At 46.6% G+C, this 20,049-nt stretch overlaps 1 protein-coding gene across 1 annotated transcript in view; it reads left to right on the top strand.

The window, feature by feature from the left end:
* Nucleotides 1-17,687, top strand: part of LOC119393421 (neuropeptide F-like) — a 67,709-nt gene extending 50,022 nt beyond the window's left edge. Inside the window, exons 2-3 of the mRNA XM_037660427.2 lie at nt 9,012-9,054; nt 17,359-17,687. Coding sequence (XP_037516355.1) covers nt 9,012-9,054; nt 17,359-17,388 — 73 coding nt within the window. The 3' untranslated portion in view covers nt 17,389-17,687. The remainder of the gene's footprint in view (nt 1-9,011; nt 9,055-17,358) is intronic.
* Nucleotides 17,688-20,049: the final 2,362 nt, after the last annotated feature.

Raw genomic sequence — 20,049 nt, 5'->3', positions numbered from 1 at the left:
GTGTGGGAAAACGACAGGACCCTGATTGTCGTAGGTATTTTATTTAAAAAACCGTATTACCTAAAAAAAAATCAGACCTGCACATATACGTACATACAGTGCGCCTCTCGGCCTCCTCTCCAGATGCGTACCTGCTGCGCGACTCGCAATTGAAGTGGTCGCCGCAGCGGACTTCAGCGCGTGTGGCTGGCTTCGTGCCCAGAAGGCACAGGACACCTTCATCTTCGTGTGGCCTTTAACCGCCTTAAGGCTCACTTCAAACAAATTGACTGCATTCAAGCTATTAAGTTAGCTTCGTGCTTCACACAATTCACGAAAGATTTCTTATCACAATGACATGTAGATTTTTTTTTTCGAACTCCTTACACCGCACGTACTCCCGCATTCTTAGGTTTAATAAGCGTTTCTTGATGTAGTTTCACAACGCATACTTAGGTTACAGGGTTTGAAAGCAAAAATACATGCTTCTTAAGGTGTGCACTGAAGAATATAAGAAAGATGCGTGTGAGCTTGCGCGACTTCGCGCAGAGCTTCCCAGGCAATGCTTGCCACTAGAATTCATCCTGGCCTGACACCAGAACGCACTTTCTCGGTGTTGTTGTTTACGCGGTGGCACTTATAAAACGATGCAAAAGGTGAAAAAGAAAATGAACAAGAAAATCCTGCTTCGTGCGCTTCAGACTACGTCCCGGATCTTGCATCGAGAGCGCTAAGGTCATAGTCACTAGAGCGAAGTTTCAGCGGACTGAAACGCTTACCTGCCGTGCTGTACTTGCACCTAACGTAAACACTGTTCTTCACTTCGCGTCATGCTGGAGTGCTTGTTCTGAGGAGTGCCTCTGGCTGAAAGCATGTTGGAATCTTGTTACATTCTATCGTAAAGGGGCATCAACACTTTCAGCAGCAAAACACTTTTTCTTGGTTCGTTTCGTAACAACAGGACGCGGCGGCCTAAGCGCCGTATGCTATCGCACTTAGAAAAAGAAAGGGGACAGCTGACGAAAGGTGAGAAAAGCAGGTGCCCCGAACCAATCCTAATGGAAGGACATCAACACTGCTTATTACACGACAGCGTGGCTTTAGTGAAGTAAACGTGAATATATTTTGAAGTGTTACTCTGTCTTAGTGACATGTACATAATAGAACAATAAACAAGAGACACCAATTCACACGGGCAGATGCTAGACTTAGCGTAGTTTCTAGGGACACTGACCGCTGTCACCGCAAGCGGTGCATGCTACCTTCCTAGTTAGCAATGGCTACTTATGCTTAGAAGTGTGGGCAAGTTCACATGCAAGCATTGCGAATAAAGGCTCGAATTGAAGGGACGAGAGTAAAGGTACACAGAGACAAGACGGCGCGCTAGCCGCGCATCGTCTTAGCACATAGTCTTATTTGTGTGTGTCTTTACTTTATTTCCTTCCGTTCACGCCTTTATTCGCAGCGGTTACTTTCGCGCTGGTTTTGTAACGTTTGTGCTCCGGGAAGTAGACGACAAGTCCCGTTTTGTTGCCAGCTTTGAAGGCACTGAGACTCGGTTTCCGGGGACGTCGGAAAGGATATCTGGACCGTGGTATTGATTAAGGGACGTCACACGAAGGCTCTCCTTATCTGCAGGGCACACAAACTTCAAGCGATAAGCTGATAAGCTCGGGAAACCCTGGCTCCACAGGATAGTAACACGTTACGTTTTTCTTGCACGGATGTTGCGTTTGTCAAAAAAACGCCAGGCCTGCGCTGAAACCGCAGCACAGTCACAGCGAAAGCTGGAAGAGCGGCGTTTCTAGAGCCCGTTGTAAGCTCTCTTGGGGCTACAATACAAGTACACTAGAAAGGTACCCACTACGCCATAAATCACAATATTTGTGAAGTTGGGAAGTACCTACTAAGCCATTATTCGTCATTCTGCGGAGAAGCGAGGCACCAGCTACACGTCTGTAAGGCATTATGTGCACTCTGTTGACGCGACGACTGATGACGATGGCTCAGCCCTTTGTAATGGGTTGGAAGCTTTAAACGGCCCACCAGTTATGTAATTTGCATTGGGTGACGCCCGGTTGCTATTTCCCTCTCCCGTCGTGCTGTATAACATACGTTGACGTTAGAGAGAGACGGGGGGGGGGGGGCGAAGAACCTTACTGAGACCCCGAGGAAATGGATCATGCGCTTATGGGCTTCCTTGGCAACCAATACAAGTGCACTTGCGAGGAACCCACTACGCCATAAATCATTGTAATTTTTGAGAAGTAGGGCAGCAGGCACTGTGCCATTTTTCGTCATTCTACGGAGAGCCGTGGTACCTGCTAAACGCATGTAAGGCATTATGCGCACTTTGTTGATGCTGTGCCTGACGAAGACGAAGAATTATGGCAGAGCCCTTTCTAATGGGTTGGAAGCATTCAACAACCTACTCGTTGCGCAATTCGCATTGTGTGACGCCTGGTTACAGAATTCGCGTTGTGCGACGCTTGATGCTTATTTTACTCTTCTACCACGCTATATTGCATATGATAATGTGGTTCCTTCCCGACATGAAACCTGTATAGGACCTTTTTGCAAAGCAGTTTCAAGCACCGGTATGGCTCAGAGGTTGAATACTGGGCTCCCGCGCAGAGGGCCCAGGTTCGAACCTCGCTCCATCCTGGAATTTTTTCTTATTTCGTTTTTTTTTCTTATTTCGAGCGATACTGGTTACGGACACCGGCGGCGGCGGCGGCGGCGGACAACTACGGCGCCAAAAACGGCCGGTGAAATAATCTCATAACAGCTTTCGCTGTAAAATGTAACCGAGGCATGAACACTGCTTTCCACAGTGCTTTCATAACGTCGGTATTTATTTGTCAATACAATACTCTGGTACGATATGCATTACTATACAATCCGGCAGGAGAGTAGTTCGTGGGTTAAACTTGTACCACCCACGCCGCGGTTGTACATATTTTTAATGATGGAAATGTAAATCAAAACCCCAGAGGGTTTTTACCTGTCGCCCTTGCGAATGCTGCAGAAGCAGGTTGACATGATAGACGATAACATACTATACTAGTGTCACTTTCACGGGCGTCGTTTTGCCACCGTATTCAGAATTATTGCGGAAGCAAAGAAGGCACATGTCTTGCAACGTTTGCTTTATGCCCCGATAGGCCACTACACTTTAAGCACTGTGGCTGGCTCGAATACTATTTGTGATGCTTAGAAAATATCAACAGTTTCACGTGACAATTGCCCAATGCTCGTTGGGCTCGTTGACGTCATTACTAAATGACTTAGGCGTAGCGCCTAAGTCATAGTAAGGGGTAAAGGAGGACTCAGAAATTCGCGGCACGCACCCAACAAGGCGTATATAGTTGTTTGTGCGTTGTGTGTACCTTACCGCCAGACATAAACAACTTTCTGCTCACAGTTATTCCAGAAATCGCGAATGCTAATCAGAAAAAAGAAATACCAAAACAATATTAAACGTGATTGACAAAGTCTAGTAGTAATCACTGGCCTATATTTTTGTGCACAGCGTAACGAAGGCATCTTTTGAATGAATGAATGAATGTGACCTTTATTGAAATAAAAGGACGACTCTTGGTCGCTGTTGGGGATAAGGTGGGAAAGGGGTAAGGAGATTAAAGGGTGATGAGCATCTTCACGTCACGCCCTCGCACGAATTAGTCGACCTCTCCAACACCACTCGAAACAGGCCACTTTGACTACCGTATGTTGCGAGAGCTCTGGATACCAGGGCACACTGGCACGGACAGGGGAAATCAGCCGCTCACGCGGTCGCCGCTCAAGCGGGTGGGCTTGATCACATATACAATTCAGTTCATATTCAGTACATATACATATACAGTTCCTCGCCACACCCGGAAGATCACACCCGGAAGACCAAAATCCCTATATTAAGATCTGGGCAGAAGGCTCTCCTAGCAGAGTACTGATGCATTACATTCGCACTAAAATGAAAGCAGACAGTAAAAACCGACTGTTAGAAGCTACACCGACGCGCATACTAAATTACAAGGGTGGGTTTACTCGTCAACAAGAAATCTTTTTAAACAAAGTTATTGCTAACTCTGCATACACACCACACATACTAGACAAATGGCAGCAAGCTACCCGACCTTCGAGTGAAAATATTTCTACGCGATGCGCACACTGTCAGAGGCTGTGCCGAGCAGATTTAGAACATCTCAATTGGACATGCGCAGTTTTCTCAAAAGGCAGACGTCACATTGAACACCTGCTGCACGCCGACATGACAGCTCTAAGGCATCTGTTAAAGTTGTCAGATTACTACCTCTGTCTTGCGCATGCTGATACTGTTTTATTTTTGAATACTTTCCAATTTCATCACACTGTTTATTTCTCTGCCGTCTCCGACTTTGCATCCCACATCTCGGCATTAATTTTGTCACCCTAATAGACCACCGGTTACCTGCACCACGCGTTTATTCTCTGGCTAGCTCCTTTTTTTTTTTTCTTCTTCCTAATATCAACCGGGATATCGGTCGCGACTGTTTCCTCTCAGATGCCCTTCGCTATCTTCCTGTCCTCTATTGGGACGCCTGACATCTTTCTGTTCCACCGCTCTTTGCGATAGAACCAACGGATGGTATACAGCCGTGCAATCCTAACTGCTCTGCTTCGAATACCCCTGCTCGTTGCAAGTCGCGAAGATGTTTATCTGCGAACTTTAGAGTTAGCAGATGCACTTGTGGAACACGATGCAGTGCATTGAGACGCCGTGCATTTGGGTGGCTGGGCACTAAGCTTGGAAATGCGAATATCGTGTTCTACGATATTACACAGACCCCCAGAAGATGCCATACGCAGATGGACATGCGCGATCACATGGAAGCGTGCAGACGTATACACAAACGAAACACACGCGCGCAAGCAAAACAAATGCGGGCGTACACGAAGCGCTATCGCGCCAATGTCCGGCGAATACCAGGCGAATATATGTGAGCTAACTGCGGGCCTTCCAGCTGCTGCCGTTGCGAGCTCCGGGCTTATTTTCACCTGCCACGCCTAATTGCTCCGCTTCCGTGGCGAGTTAGGGTGTGAGCTAGCTGTAATAACTACGAGGATCGTGGTAGCATAAATTATTCCCTCTTGGCTGCGCCGTTACAGCACCTCGGGGAAACCACAGCTGAGTCTCTTTTATAAATACCCCCCCCCCCCCCCCGCCTCTTTGCACTCCCAGAAGAAATCATTTCGTTGTTTTATTTATTACTCGGAATGCGTTACCGAAGAAGACACCAGGAACTTCAGCGCTCGAGACGGGTCTCTGTCTCGCGATATCTAGAGGACATTCCGACAGCATAAATAAAATATCTGTCCCTAGACACTATTGCGGGGATTGCCTGATAGTGTTTGGTACGTTATATTTATTTTTCGTATTAAGCGATTGCAGCAGTAGCTTTATTTCACTCTTGAGCGCCGGAAGCAATTAACTTGCATCAGAAAGTCATGTCATGCCCTGGGTTCGTGTTGCGCACATATAAGGTTCCGCTGGTCAAAGCAAAATGACCCTGCTGAATCGATGACCCGTAAGCCAAACGCCGAGATTACGTCAGCGCTACTGCCCCGAACTGCTGTTAGGAACTGTGGAAGTCGTGTTTTATTGGGTTTCAGAACCGAACGCGTCCACTGAATTGAAATGCGATCGCTGCAATGAGGCTCTTTGTATATATAAATTTACTTGAAGAAATGGGTATGGGAAACGAATATTAAGGCATGTCGTATTGAGTGCTTACAGTAAAGAAGACTCTTGCTTTAAGGAAGAGTAAGCGTGTTAGAAAGATTCTCGCTGTGACCCAGAAAAAAATGTTTCCGGGAAGCCCGTAATAAATTAGTTCCTAGAACAATTGCTAATAGGTATCTATTTCTGCCACGCTGATTTTCGAGGATTAATGTTGCGACTGCCGCTTGTCTATGCCACAAGTACCACAGAACTCAAGCAACCCGCCACCGTGACTCAGAGGCTAAAATGTTCTGCTGTCAAAAGCGAAGTCGTGATTTCTATTGCTGTTAAAAAGTGCCTCGTTTCAGTTGGGATTTAGACGCTTCTCAAATGGGCGTCACATGGGCGAGGAATAACTTTTGGTTAAAGCTAATCCCTAGACTTATACAACATAGTTGCATGGAAAGGTTAAACGCAATCAATCAATCAATCAATCAATCAATCAATCAATCAATCAATCAATCAATCAATCAATCAATCAATCAATCAATCAATCAATCAATCAATCGATCAATCAATCAATCAATCAATCAATCAATCAATCAATCAATCAATCAATCAATCAATCAATCAATCAATCAATCAAGCCTTAGGCGCAACGCCACCTCAGATCTCAAAAGTAGCATCGGCTGTTCAGTACAGACTGATGAGGCGAACTCGAAGACACGTACGAAAATGTGGCACAGAAATGGAACGCAGTTTACAGCACACTACGAAACAAAAAGACAAATCTGTGCATTCAACATCTACAAGAAAATTAACTTAATTATAAAGAATTCCGGCTCTGCACCACCACTCTGATCTCGTCTGCATGAATGAATTGCTATAGGATTCGGGGGTATAGAAAATGAGATCTTGGGTTATATTCCTGGTCTTGCCAGCTGTATTGAAATTGAGAGGAAACACATGAAAGGGAATTATCTGTTTCGTAATCCTAAGTGCGCTTCAAAAGTCCTAATTTTCCGAAATGAATCAGGAGACGTGCTCTGTAATGCGTCTACACCACACGCCACCATTTACGCCGTCAAACATTATTGATTATGCTAAAGACTACGCTACAAAGAACTGGTCTTTAAACGGGCAAGATTATTTAAAATTGTGGAGATTTTCCCAATCTCGCGGAAACAAGATACATAGGCAAAAGTGGTCCGCCTTAAAGTTTTCGATTGGGCGTATCCCCATAATCGAGATCTCGAATCTCGGCAGCTCAGTTTTAGATTTGGCAGCATAATTGGGCCGCGTCGGAACGAAGCTTCAATTGATGAGGTATTAGGCTAATAAACCTGGGATTAGAAGACGTGCTTAGATTAATCCTGGTTCTCGTTGTCTAGGCTTCCTCGTTGAAACCCTCATTCATCCAAAGAAGTCATTCTTGTATGATTCTTGCGCGAGTGTTGTTCCGGGGCTCCATTGGACGCACAGAAATTGCAGCAGAATTAATTGCCATCAGAGATTATGTAAAAAAGTTGAAGACGGTTTTCAAGCGATCAATTAATTCTTGCTCATTATTGTATTTTCACGCTTTTGAATCAGCGAGGGAAACGACGAAAGTAACTTCGGTATAAACGGTAAACGACGAGCGCTGCCTAACAACTGAGGCAGAGAAATGAATTTTATTGCTTGACCAGGCTTCTTTCGACTTGATCGCAAAGGTGGGCGGCCTCCTTGGCTAGCTGATGTCTAACAAATGAGATTTATTAATAAAAAATTTAAGGCCGCTTCGCACTAGTCGTGCCAAGCGTGAAGGACGTGCGAAGCTGGGCGGCCTTCTTTGTTTCTCTTTATTTTTCTCTTCCTTTCTTTTAGGGGCGAAGCTCCTTAGGGTGTGGGTCGTTCCCTCCTCTGTAGTAGTGGTATGTATGTAGCCAGCTCTAGTTTAATGAATTGCTCACTAGATGGCGTTTCATGTATTTCTTAGAGTTGCTGTTTAAAGATGACAGATGGCGCTTGTATAATGCGAATGGCGCATGTCATTGGATGCCTGCGATCGTAAAAGGCGCTCGCTATTGGCGCGCTTTCTCTTGCGCTCGGAACGCGCGGAGTCGCCGGATGGAGGCAGACAAGGCGCTCGCTCTTGGCGAGCTTTCTCTTTCGCTCGTCGCCGGATGGAGGCAGACAAGGCGCTCGTTCTTGGGGCGCTTTCTCTTTCGCTCGGGAGCGGACACTTTCCCTTCATTTCACCGATCACAAAGTGGTGATAATGAAGGGACCACGTAAACCAACAGTACAATAAAAGTTTGATGTTTAATATATACACGGTGTTTCACACTCTTTATATGATGTACTGGGCGAATTTCACGGAAAAGTTTCACGGTTTACCGATGATTCCCTCCGGAGCTTCGCCCCACTCATCATCATTCACCCCGTGGATATGTTGTGATTTTTTCTCTCTTCTCTCAACTTGTTTTATATCTTTTTTGTCTTTATTTCCATTTCCTTCTTTCTCTTTCTTCCCTTTCTTTCTCTCACTCTTTACTTCTTTCTATCTAAGTTCGATTCTCCCTCTTTCTCTCCTTCTTTCTCTTTCTGCCTTTCGTTCTCTTTATTACTTCCTTTCTCTTTCTTTCTATGCTATGCTTTACTCTCTCCCCTCCTCCACACCCTCACATCTCTCCCCTTCACGCTCACTTCCCTTTCCCACCCTTTCGCTATACTACACTATATAAGGCTATGCTATGCTTTGCTAGCGTGCCTGGATAGCCGAGTGGTTACGGCTCTCGCCTTTTGATCGTGGGTACGCGGGTTCGAATCCCGCCTCGCCATGAATTTCTGCTTCTTTCTTTCTCTCTGTACTCGTTCTCTCGCCCATCAGAGTTATTGCATCCCACGTTGGTCAAATCGGCGCACGTGATCTGGGAGCGAAGCAGAAGATGAAGACGAGGACGAAGAGAACGCGTGCCGGTTCATGATGATGATCATTTCTGTTTACGCGTCCCGGAGCAATGCTCGGCTTAATCAGCTCCGCTATGAAAACGTTTGTAAAAGAATGTACTCTAAACAAAATATTACCAACTGCATGGACCGTTTGTGGCAACACGGCACATGTAATTTTCAAGCACAATAGCGCGCGCGGCGTTTCTTGTTCTTCCATTGCAATGAGCGTGAATACCCGAACTTTGCTAAATGTTCTGCTCGCTTGGTGAACTTTGTTCTCGAGGATAAGAAAGCTATCCCACTTTCTTAACGGTACCTTTTCTGCGGCCTAATTAGAGATCATACACATCCTTGTTCTTGCTTTTGAGTTGCTTTTATTCTTTTTTTACCTTTGCAGGTTCGGAAGAAGCGTTCCGGTCCGGTTCGCGGGCGGCTCGATGGTGCGTACACTACATTTTGAAACAAATATATCGCGATTTTACACCAGTTAATTGCTTTTCAGTCGACCTTTCTGATGTGTGGGTAAACAGACAAGTGTTTACATGAAGAGCCGATTTGCACGAAAACATCACTGCATATGCAGCCTAGCATTGCCTGGAGACTTACTCATGAAAAGAAAACAGATTCTGTGTCTGTACAGTACATCTGGAAGATCGAGGACGGCGATGACATATAAGAACACCTAAAAATACGTTAACAAATGCAATCGTTCATGATTCATTATTGTGGATTCGTGTTACCATACTAAGCTGAGTCTGCAAATTATAGCTCAGGAAACTGTACACCAGAAAAAAATATTTCTATTGGAACCAGATAGACCCTATATAGCGGCTATCTTGTTCGGCCAGCGCCTACCTTTCTAAACCTCGGCAATGCAGACGTGACTGTCTAGCCTGATATTGCGCTTCATATCTTTCTTGCTTTTGTCGTTCTGAACCGCATGGACAAACAAGAACAAATGTATCGCGTCAAGCCGATCAGTAAACGCTATGCAGAGTGTGATGCGCATGGGAAGCGCCTGGGATTAATCGCGTACACCGAAGTCGGTGCCCTTTCACCAGCCCCAAGCATGACTGATGCATTCAACCTAGGGATGGTCGATTAAAATTTTTAATCGATTAATCGTTAATCGTTAATCGATTTAGCCTTTAATCGATTAATTGCTTTCGGTGGAATCTTTTAATCGATTAATCGATTATTCGACATTTTTAATTGGTGCTTTAAAACCGATATCTCTGTTGTTTGAGAGGCATCGTTCGTGTTTAATATGGGCCCAAATCTTTTCATTAGACGCGCTGGCGATCCGAATTCCCACTTTCGAAAGTGTCGACGACGGGCCCCTTGTGTGCAGTGTGCGAAAATTCACACTTTCGCACACTGGACACAAGGGGCCCGTCATCGTTGGTTGATGTCGCGGATTCAAGCATCTGTGGCCATCATCCCTGGACTATTCGGCAGCAGGTCGCATTTTCTCGAAGCCTGCCTACTCGAGCTCAGCGAAACCGGAGGCGCGTTCGGGGACCACACTGGTTGGAAAGTCGCAGTTGAAAGATGCAGTGTGGCGCAGGGTGAGGAAATCCCGATAAAGGTAAAAGAGAGACGAGGAGAAATTAAATAAGACGCTCGCTCTAGTAAGCAAGTCATCTTTTCTCGGTTTGTCGGTTAAATATTGTGGAAGTCCTACATAATACTATAATTGCGGACTGACGCGATCTTTTTCTTGAGGTCACCTATGCAGAGATTACACAGAAATATGGCCTCAAACAGACTATCCGTACAGGCAACTGCGGGAAATAGAAGGAAAGAAGATGACATTTAGGGGCTCGTTTTTCTTTGTTAGACACAGTATTAATTAGAACTAAGAGACAATATTGCCAAGAAAAAGTATAGGGTGTGTTATTTGTAATAATTGGCATATAAATCTGAAGAAAGTGAAGTGGACAGAAAGATAACTTGTCGCCGGAAGGGACCGAACCTGCGACCTTCGAATTACTTATAGGGGCTCGTTTTTCTTTGTTAGACACAATATTAATTAGAACTAACAGACAGTAATGCGAAGGAATGTGTAGCGGAGCTTAAGGGTGTATGACAAAGAAAAACGAGCCCTTAAAAGTCACCTTCTTTCCCTCATTCAGAGCGAGGGTCTCGTTCTGGCAGACTTGGTGCCTTCAGGTAGTATGCGAGGGATTATTGGTCAGCTGCCAGCTCGTAAAAAAGGTCACTTGCTACGTGACGCCAAAAGGCAGAAAAAGAGTGTTCCACACTCGCCGCCATGGCTGTGATCGGCGCTGACTAACACTCCTAGGTTTAAATGCACATGTGTACCCTATGAAGTGGACGGGGTATGACCGCCGCCGTAGCTCAGTGGTAGAGCATCGGACGCGTTATTTGAAGGTCGCAAGTTCCGTCCCTGCCCGCGGCAAGTTATCTTTTCGTCCACTTTACTTTCTTCACATTGATATCCCAATTATTACAAATAACATCCTCTATACTTTCCTTCGGAGCAGAAACCTGGAGACTTACAAAGAGGGTTCAACTTAAATTGAGGACGACGCAGCGAGCGATGGAAAGGAAAATGATAGGTGTAACCTTAAGAGACAGGAAGAGAGCAGAGTGGGTCAGGGAACAAACGGGGGTTAAGGATATCATAGTTGAAATCAAGAAGAAGAAATGAATATGGTTAAAAAACAGCGCGAAGAAGACGCGGACAAGAAAGAACACAGGACTCAGGATAGCGGGCTTCGCAGTCATGCGCTCCGGCCAAGGGGCGAGGTTGGAGGCGGGAGTGGGGGATGCCGTAATCGATTAATCGAATAGTTTTAACCGATTAATTCGATTAATCGAAAAGCGCAAATTGATTATGATTAATCGATTAATTGTGGACCTTTAATCGATTAATCGATTAATCGTTCATCGATTTTACCATCCCTAATTCAACCCCACCGACGTGCCTTTGATCCTCCGCGTGTCGCTGCATGCGCCGTCATTGACGGCCGCGTGTGTATAGGGAGCGACGGTAAACATGCCCAAACGGGGCGCTGCTTCAAAAGAAAGCACCCGCTTGCACATATACACGTCGCCGATAAGCTCGTCACTGCAATCTAGCAGCGGGAAATAAGGTAATGCAATGACCTCGTCGTGGCCTACATAATAGCTGTGACGCGCGTAAAAGGTTTTGATGTCTGCGGAGGAAGCATACATACCTGCTGGGCAATTTGGCATGATTCTTTGCGTCCTGTTGCATCCAATGGTCTTGCACGGGAAACTTGTGGATGATGCGTATATCACAATCGTCATCGTCTCATCCTTCACCGCTCTCTTCCTCCTCTTTACCTTTCTTTCCTCTATGTAGAACAGGTAGGCCTTTCTGCAGTCCTATGATAAACTCTCTCTTCATACTCCTCTTCTTGATTATGATTAAACGGTGCGCTACCCCGGAAAGCAACACGGAGACCACCGGGCACTGACATTATTATGGCTATACGGCAATGCTAAGTGCATGGATACTGCGACACATGCTCTCAGTGCGCTGTTGACGTTACCGCCTTCTTTCATAGCCTTTTGGGCTCGATGTATGCCTGTAGCGAGCAAAGGCTTTCTTTCTGATTAATGATGCGCTCCTATTCGGTACATTTCCCTATACCCCTATATAAATGTTTGTGCGGGATAGCCGCCTCTGTACGATACGTGTCCCTTTGCTAAAAGGGGTCGGTTTGCGTCTGATTAAAGGCTTCCGCTTTATATTTAATAGAGCGAATGCGTAAAATAATATTTCTCGAGTTTTATGCGCCAAAACCACGATATAACTATGAGGCACGTCGTAAAGGGGGAGAGGGCAGGGGGGGGGGGGACTACGTAGTAATTCTGACCATGTGGGACTCTAACGTGCATTTAAATCTAAGTACATGTTTGTCCTGAATCTAAGTACATGGGTGTCACCATAAAAATACAGCCGCCTCGTGGCCGGGAACCACCTACAACTCACCTGCTAAGCTACCTAGGCGAGCGGATGCCTGAAACGTAAGTTCTAATGTTTCCACGCTAGAGAACTTGCGCCCGCTATGGCGCTGATCTATAGTGACCGACACTGATCTACAGTTATCTAGTGATCTGCTGAAGTCAGACACGTAGTATACGTTGAGATGAATGCGCGAAGAAAATGAAATCTCGTTGAGTACAAAACTACGAAGTTCCTCTTCTACATTCAACAATATACCGCCGGGAAGATGCCGGGGTCGAATTCGGCTCCCTTTGCAATTTACGTCCGGATAATCAGCATAATTTGAACCCCTGAAGTGAGTACTTTATTACAAGTTATACTCGACGTTCTAGTTGACTTAGAAATTGAGAAAGAAAGAGAGAGAAGCAAAGGGAATGGAGAGAGTTTAACAAGGAAAGTTTTTCGGCTAGCTACACTGCACTTGTGAAGGGGAAATGAGGTATTAGAGAATGAAAGCGGAGAGGACCTTTATGAAACCGCCACAAGGTTGCTGTGACGATGTCAACGTTCGAATAACACACAAAAATGACACTGTAGGTATGTAGAAGTCTGTGTATGGGGCCAGCCTGATAGGAGGTTATATCCAAGGTAGCAATGTCATTACTCGCATGTTACGCATTGCCGCCAGCAGCGCTGAGCGTAATGCGTAACCAAAGTTTGCGTCTTTGGCTGATGGCGTTATCAGCGGAGTGCGTGCCAGTGACTTGCTGCAGGGGGTCGTTGCACCGGCGTTTGTCGACGCCGTCTCAATTTCCACCCACACGCTGGCGTGGCCGCGGTGTCGCTCGTGCATGCATGCGATAATCTGAACGTGCTCGGCTGCGAGTGGTGCTTGCCTAGAAGTGGCAATATACTATGCGCAATGAGCTAGTACCTTGCCCCGGCACGAAAGGCGAGATGAGCCGGCAGCTCGAATGCGCGTGCCGCCTGTTGACTTTGGCCGCCGATAACGAAGCCTATATACGAGAAGGCCGGCGGGCGCTGGTGACCGCTGCTTCGCTCTCGGCTGTTTATTATCACTCGCGGCGTGCGCGTGTTTGTAGGCAATATATATCTGATAAACATGCGGGAGCCGTAACACGGATATTTCTGGGATCGCTTAGGCCACGTGCAGTCATAGGTCACTTTGCTCTTCAGCCTCCCTTGCTTCTTTTTTTTATTCGCCTTTAAGGGGCCCTGGAACACTTTTCTAAGTAATGGTCGAATGAACTCACATGGCAGTTTATTGCCTTACGAATCGAATGACGCAAACATTTTTAGAATCCGTAAAGTATTAACGAAGCTACAGGGATTTGCCGCTCGCTCAAAGCGCTTCCTCTGTCCTTTCGTCCCAGTGAGGGCGCTGAAAGCTACAACACAGGGGTAGAGTTACCCTATATGCTACCTAAAGGTAGCATATATACAGTGACTCTACACAGGGGGGATATGACATAGGGCAAGACGATAGGTCCGTACGTCAGCGCGCTGATGACCTTGAGCACTTTATTTAATTGTTTCCTTTGAACGCGCGGCTCCTTTTCAGTGCGATCACGAGCATGCTCTGCATAGAGCGCCGCGCGGGCACCTCTCGCCGCACCGTGGCGGCCGCGGTAACTACGCCGCTAACGATCCTCAAACAAGCTAAGGGCCGTTTCAGTGCACTTTTGGGTATGTGACGCAGTTGATTTTGGGTATATGACATCATTTTTCGAAAGATGAGCGAGTGATTTTTAGCTGACTTTGAAACTTAATTGTAAATTCCTTGCAGCGTGCTACGCTGTAATAGTTGACTCACATGTCCGCAAGAGCCTCGGCTACCAATAGGCAGCATTTTCTGACCTTGTTCAACAAGTGTTGGAGGGCTTCTTGGAACAGTTTAAAGCCACTTCATTCTTCAAGATGCTAATATGGACTTATTGATGATGAATTACAAACAGTAGGCTCAATGCGCTGCGTTGGGACTACTGTTACATGATTTCTGAGGCATGGGAGTTTTTGCAGTAACAGAAAACGAAAACACGTGCGTAGGGGAAAAATAATTTGCACGAACTATGTGCGGGTGCTGGTGGGTATTGCAAAATAAAGACAGAAAAACAGTGCACAATTTGCTAATAGCTGCAAAATGACTTCTTGTTAGTGCGCTACTGCTAGCCTCATACAGCTTTAAAGTGTGCGCTTAACTTCAAAACAATTCACGGTAGATAGACGATGAGAAGCATCTGCCTATCTGGATGGTGGCGTACAGCCGTTTGAATCCCAGCAATTTCCGATACATTTATCGAAATGTGTCTCGCTCAAACAGAAACAGATGTTAAAAGCTTGTGCCGTAGCTGGACAAGCGCTGGCCCCGAAGCGAAAGAGCGGCGGACGCATTACGGGACATATCCGCAACACAAACGACCCAGTGGCTTCTGGGACGTTTCACGGTGTGATGTGACCCGTGTCGCTAGCGCACCGCGATAGCCAATGGCGTTGTCCCATGGTTTACTTTCCCGCTTCCCAGCGTGGAGTAGCATGCTTCAGGCTGAGCTGTCCGCGTTACATTAATAATAACAATATTTGGGGTTTTGCGTGAACCACGACATGATTATGAGGCGTTCCGTAGTGGAGAGCTCCAGAAATTTCGACATTCTGATGTTCTACGTACGCTGATGTCGCACAGTACACGGGTCTCTAGCATTTCGCGTCCATCGAAATGCCACGACCGCGTTTGGGATCTGTTGTGTAGGGCAGGAGCGCGGCGTAACCCGCGGCGGGCCGACGGAGAGGCCGAACGACGGGAGGGCGCGTGAAGTGACGACGCAGAGACCAAGCTTCGGCGAGACTGACGGGAGACTGCTCTCCCGCGTTCATTGCAGGTGGTTTTAAGGAGGGAGAAAGGCTATTGGTCAGCGAGGCACGGGTCACATGACTGGCAGATTGGTGGTAGCAAAGAGGCATGCATGGAGGAAGGAAAACTCAGGAGAGGCCCTATCGTATCCCAATGCATTGCGAAAAGTGTGGCGGAAGTGACGTCAGATTTATGGGGCAAACAAACCGGTATGGGGCAAACAAAACAGCAGACGCCCCGCGGCGTGCTCTCCGCGGTGGTTCTTGGTGGTTCGCTTCTGCTCAGATTTGTAGTCCCGGCGTAAACGTAGCGCGTATTGTGCGGTTCGCACGTAGTAAAACATTGCAAGCAGACGTTTACCAGGCTGTTCGTGCGTGGCAGGCCCGAGCACTACGTGCTGAAATTCTTCGTGGAGCGTTTTTGTGCAACATTAGAGAAAGTACCGGTACGTGCCGTAATCAAAAACATTCAGCCCCTCCATCACCGTATGCGACCTCACCTAGCAGTGACTTACGCGTTCTGCTGGGTGTTAGATCTTTCTTTTCCTTTCTCGTAGCCCGATTTCCCGATCTATTGCCCGATTAGCGGTTCTTTGCTCGTGTATATGGAATGAGTGCAGTAGCTATTCGGCGCAACGCCAACCTATAGTTGACGTAAATTCACGTCGAAAAGAGGACACCGCTGTATTGTATAGGCGATCGTGCACGTAAAGTTTGTAATTCCAGTGCGCACACAGCACAAGCACGCAGCGAGCGCACACCGAACAACACATACATCACGTAGTCCGATAATAACAACAAAAGTTTATTGCCCTTTCGTTGAACGACACAGCCTCTAAAACGTACGATGCCTTCAGCGCATGTTATGTACGGCGCGTCAGACGCCAAAAACAAAAGTTCACATGAGTTAATGAGTAACAAGCAAGAGAGCGCACATCCGAGAGCTTCGCACGCAAATACCATGCCTTCGTGATCAGCAATGAAGCGAACGTATACGTACACATGAAAAGTGACACCCGGTACTGTGCGCAGTGCACGCGATTTGCACCGGTTATACGCAACAGCTGGGCATTGCGTAGCTTTCCTAAAGAACACACACAAAGAGCAGCATGCGTGAATCGACTACACCGCTTGCACGGCGAAAAACAAACAAACAAACAAACAAACAAACAAAAAGGCTGCAAAGTTTCGCGATGCGCGCATGCGCTTGCAAACGTCGCAACGGAAATCGCGAAATGTTTCGCTGCGCATTCGCTAGGAGGCGACGCGGGTGTTTGCGATGTGGAGGCTTCACGAATGTGACGTCAGGGCCTCTCCTTAGTATTCCTTCCTCCATGGAGGCATGGCAGAGACCCAGCTCCCCCCAGTAGCATGAATAGAGAGCACAACAGCACTGGTGTCTTAGCACGTCACCAGGGGTCGCACGACACAACAGGATCGAACCCGCGACTTTCGTTTAAGCAGCCGTCCAGCTTAGCCTCTCTCCTTCTTGGAGGTCCTTTTTGGTCCCTTCCTCTAACGTCTTGCTTCTATGCAGGTAAATACATCGACATAATTGTCCTTTCATGGTTAACAGCTCATAGGGGTACGGACAAAGAGGAGACAATACGACACATGCGCTGTCTTTCAACTGAACGTTTATTGAAAAGCACATTAAAATAAATGTACCAACACTTGTAAGAACCAAAGAACGACGATGAATTTCGCTTTGTCCGTGTAATTTTGCGTTGTTAACCATGAACGTAGTCCAACTGGCCCAATTTTCTATCCTTAATTGTTTTTTTTGTGTTTTTATAACTCTCCCTCCATCTCTCATTCTTACTTTTCTATCGCCCCTTACACCTTCCCCAGAGCAGAGTAGCAATCTGGATATTTATTTTCCGCTTAACCTCCCTGCCTTTCCGCACTACATTTCTCTCTCTTTTTCTGCTCGCAGTCGTCTTCGTCTGATGAGTACGAGAGATAGCACAGGCAGGCGTCGTCGCCGAGGCACCGGAAACCCAGTCACGCCCTCCTTCAAGAGCACCCGCGGCTACGTCACGTCCGGGCAGCGCCACCGCCGAGTTTCTGGGAGTTCCGAACAACAAAAAAATCGCATGGATGAAGACACAAGCGTCCGCAACGCTGCAGCTGCTCGGAAGAGCAGCCTTCGTTGCTGGTCTTCGTCCTCTTCTGCGTGCTGTGTTGGGTAAACCTCTCGCGATCACCGAGCTGACGTGGATCGTGTGGCACGAATTCCACAGCGCGGTACGCGAGAAAAGAAAAGCCCTAGGTGTCCAGCACCCTGGTTCCCGCCACTCCGCTAACGCCGCTATAATAGGTATTCCTGGGCAACGCCTACTCCTGAACGTCACACCATGTTCCCGCGTCTCAAATAAATGTTCCCCATGCCGCCATTTTGTATCGGTGTTCCCGAGAGTGTCTTCTCAGGACATTCTCTGCGGATGTCGAGAAAAATAAAATAAACAAGAACGCATGAAGGCTCTGCGTGAACACGTGCACGATTTTTTTAGCTACTTGGCCTTCAGCTCGCTACGTGGTATCGACCAGGTGCGTGTTGAGACTAGCTCTGCAGGACCTCAATAAACTTTTTCATACCATACCATACCATACCACACCATACCATTCCATACATTGAGCGACTGCAGAGATACTCAGCTGCCGGGAATACTGCAGCTTTCGCTATTTCATCTCCTCTTTCGTCCCCATGAAAAGCACTGATAGAAATATTGCTAACATACAGATATGAGGTACCCCAAATTTTCGTTCGCGGCAGCAACTGACTTTTTTTTCCAGCCTTTTCCAAATTCCGTTTAGGACCGTGGACGCATGAACAGAACTTTGAGATTCTATTACCAGGAGTCGGATATTTTTCACGACGTATCAGTGCCTATTCATGAGAACCACAGGCTACAAGCAGTAATAACAGCGCATACAGAAGAATAATAAGGTAAGTACAATCATACTGGAATATTGGGAGCGCCCCTTCGGTGTCATCTTCTGTGTCCCGTTAGTTTGCGCTGCCAGTATTCCAGTATGAACCTATACCAACTAGCCCGCCTTTCAACCCTTCTGTAGGTAAGTACAATGCATCAGTGTTTTCAGGTCGCAGCTGAATTGCCCTATGCGGATACCGGAACAAGGTGGCATAGTGCCAGACTGCGTTTCCCTCAATTTATTGCCAGGGAATGAATCAATGCTTTCATTAAGGGAACTGGAGCTCCCATTAGCGTGCTACAAATTACGGAACGAGTAAACAGCCAACCAAGGTTATGCTAATCAATATTTCGCTTTTCGAACTTCGTTTGTGAAATCACTTTGGAGAAGCTCCTGCGTGAGGACATATGTGACGTAATCGTCTTTTATAACCAACGCGAACGGCTAAACAATCAGCCGGTGACTTACGAAAATCCACACTTCGACGCCAATACACGCCACAGCACAGTTGACAGTTGAAAATTTCAGAATACGAGCAACAACGAAAGCTGTCGTGGTGGTTAGAATATTTCAGAAACTTAAAATACGTGTGAACAAAGTATTTCTGGATATAAATAAATAGACTAATCATTGAATATTAGAAGTTCATGCAACGAAACAACCATGGGGCTTTGAGAGAAGCCGCAGTGGAAGGTGTTCTGGCTTCCCGAAGGTCGCGGGATCGAATCCCGGCCAAGGCGGCCACATTTTTGATGGAGGCGAAAATGCTTGAGGCCAGTGTATTTCAATTTAGGTGCACTTTAAAGAACCCCAGGCGGTCGAAATTTCCGGAGCCCTCCATTAAGGCGTCCCTCTTTATCATATCGTAGTTTTGGGGCGTTCAACCCCTCATTATCAAGGTTTCGGTTTAATTTTAGCTATATGAGGTTACACAATTACGTTTACACAATTTTTGCATATCAGAATGTACACATGTGTTAATCAAATGATAATGTTTACTGCACACGAACAACTGAAATATAAACAGAAAACTTTCCCTGTGAACGTGAGATATCAGCTGTTGCAGTGCTGCAGATGGCCTCGCATCATCTGTTTGAGAAGACTTCATTCATGTGTGCCCTGATGGCTTTGTTGCTTTATTACCAATGAAACTTCTACATCAGCATTTGTCCTTCCAAAGATTCCAAAGTTCCATGAAGAACGCGTATCCCGGATAGGTCACCATTCATCTTGAAGAACATCTGAGCTTGCAGCCATCCTACTTGTGACGAGCTTCATTAAATGCCCGATACGCGAAGAAAGTGGTACCTCATTACTGGTTTCTTCGTGGCTCTTACATACGTTGAAAATGCCAGTCCAAGACAAATAGATGTACGCGACACATATGGTCTCTCAAAAGAATTTTCGCAAGCCACGTGGCTAAAGCACTAAGTTAATGAGAACTAACAGACAGCAATGCCAATGAAAGGGGTGTTATTTGTAGTAATTAGAATATAAATGTGAAGAAAGTAGAGTGGACGAAAAGATAACTTGCCGCCGGCAGGGACCGAACCTGCGACCTTCGAATAACGCGTCCGATGCTCTACCACTGAGCTACGGCGGCGGTCATCTCCCCGTCCACTTTATAGGGTATATATGTGGATTTAAACTTAGGAGTGTTAGTCAGCGCCAGTCGCAGCCTTGGCGGCGA

This window comes from Rhipicephalus sanguineus, chromosome 5 (genome assembly GCF_013339695.2).
Source record: "Rhipicephalus sanguineus isolate Rsan-2018 chromosome 5, BIME_Rsan_1.4, whole genome shotgun sequence".
In the NCBI taxonomy this organism is placed as follows: domain Eukaryota; kingdom Metazoa; phylum Arthropoda; class Arachnida; order Ixodida; family Ixodidae; genus Rhipicephalus; species Rhipicephalus sanguineus.
Note: the sequence above shows the minus strand (reverse complement) of the source record. Positions and strands in the feature narration are given on the sequence as shown.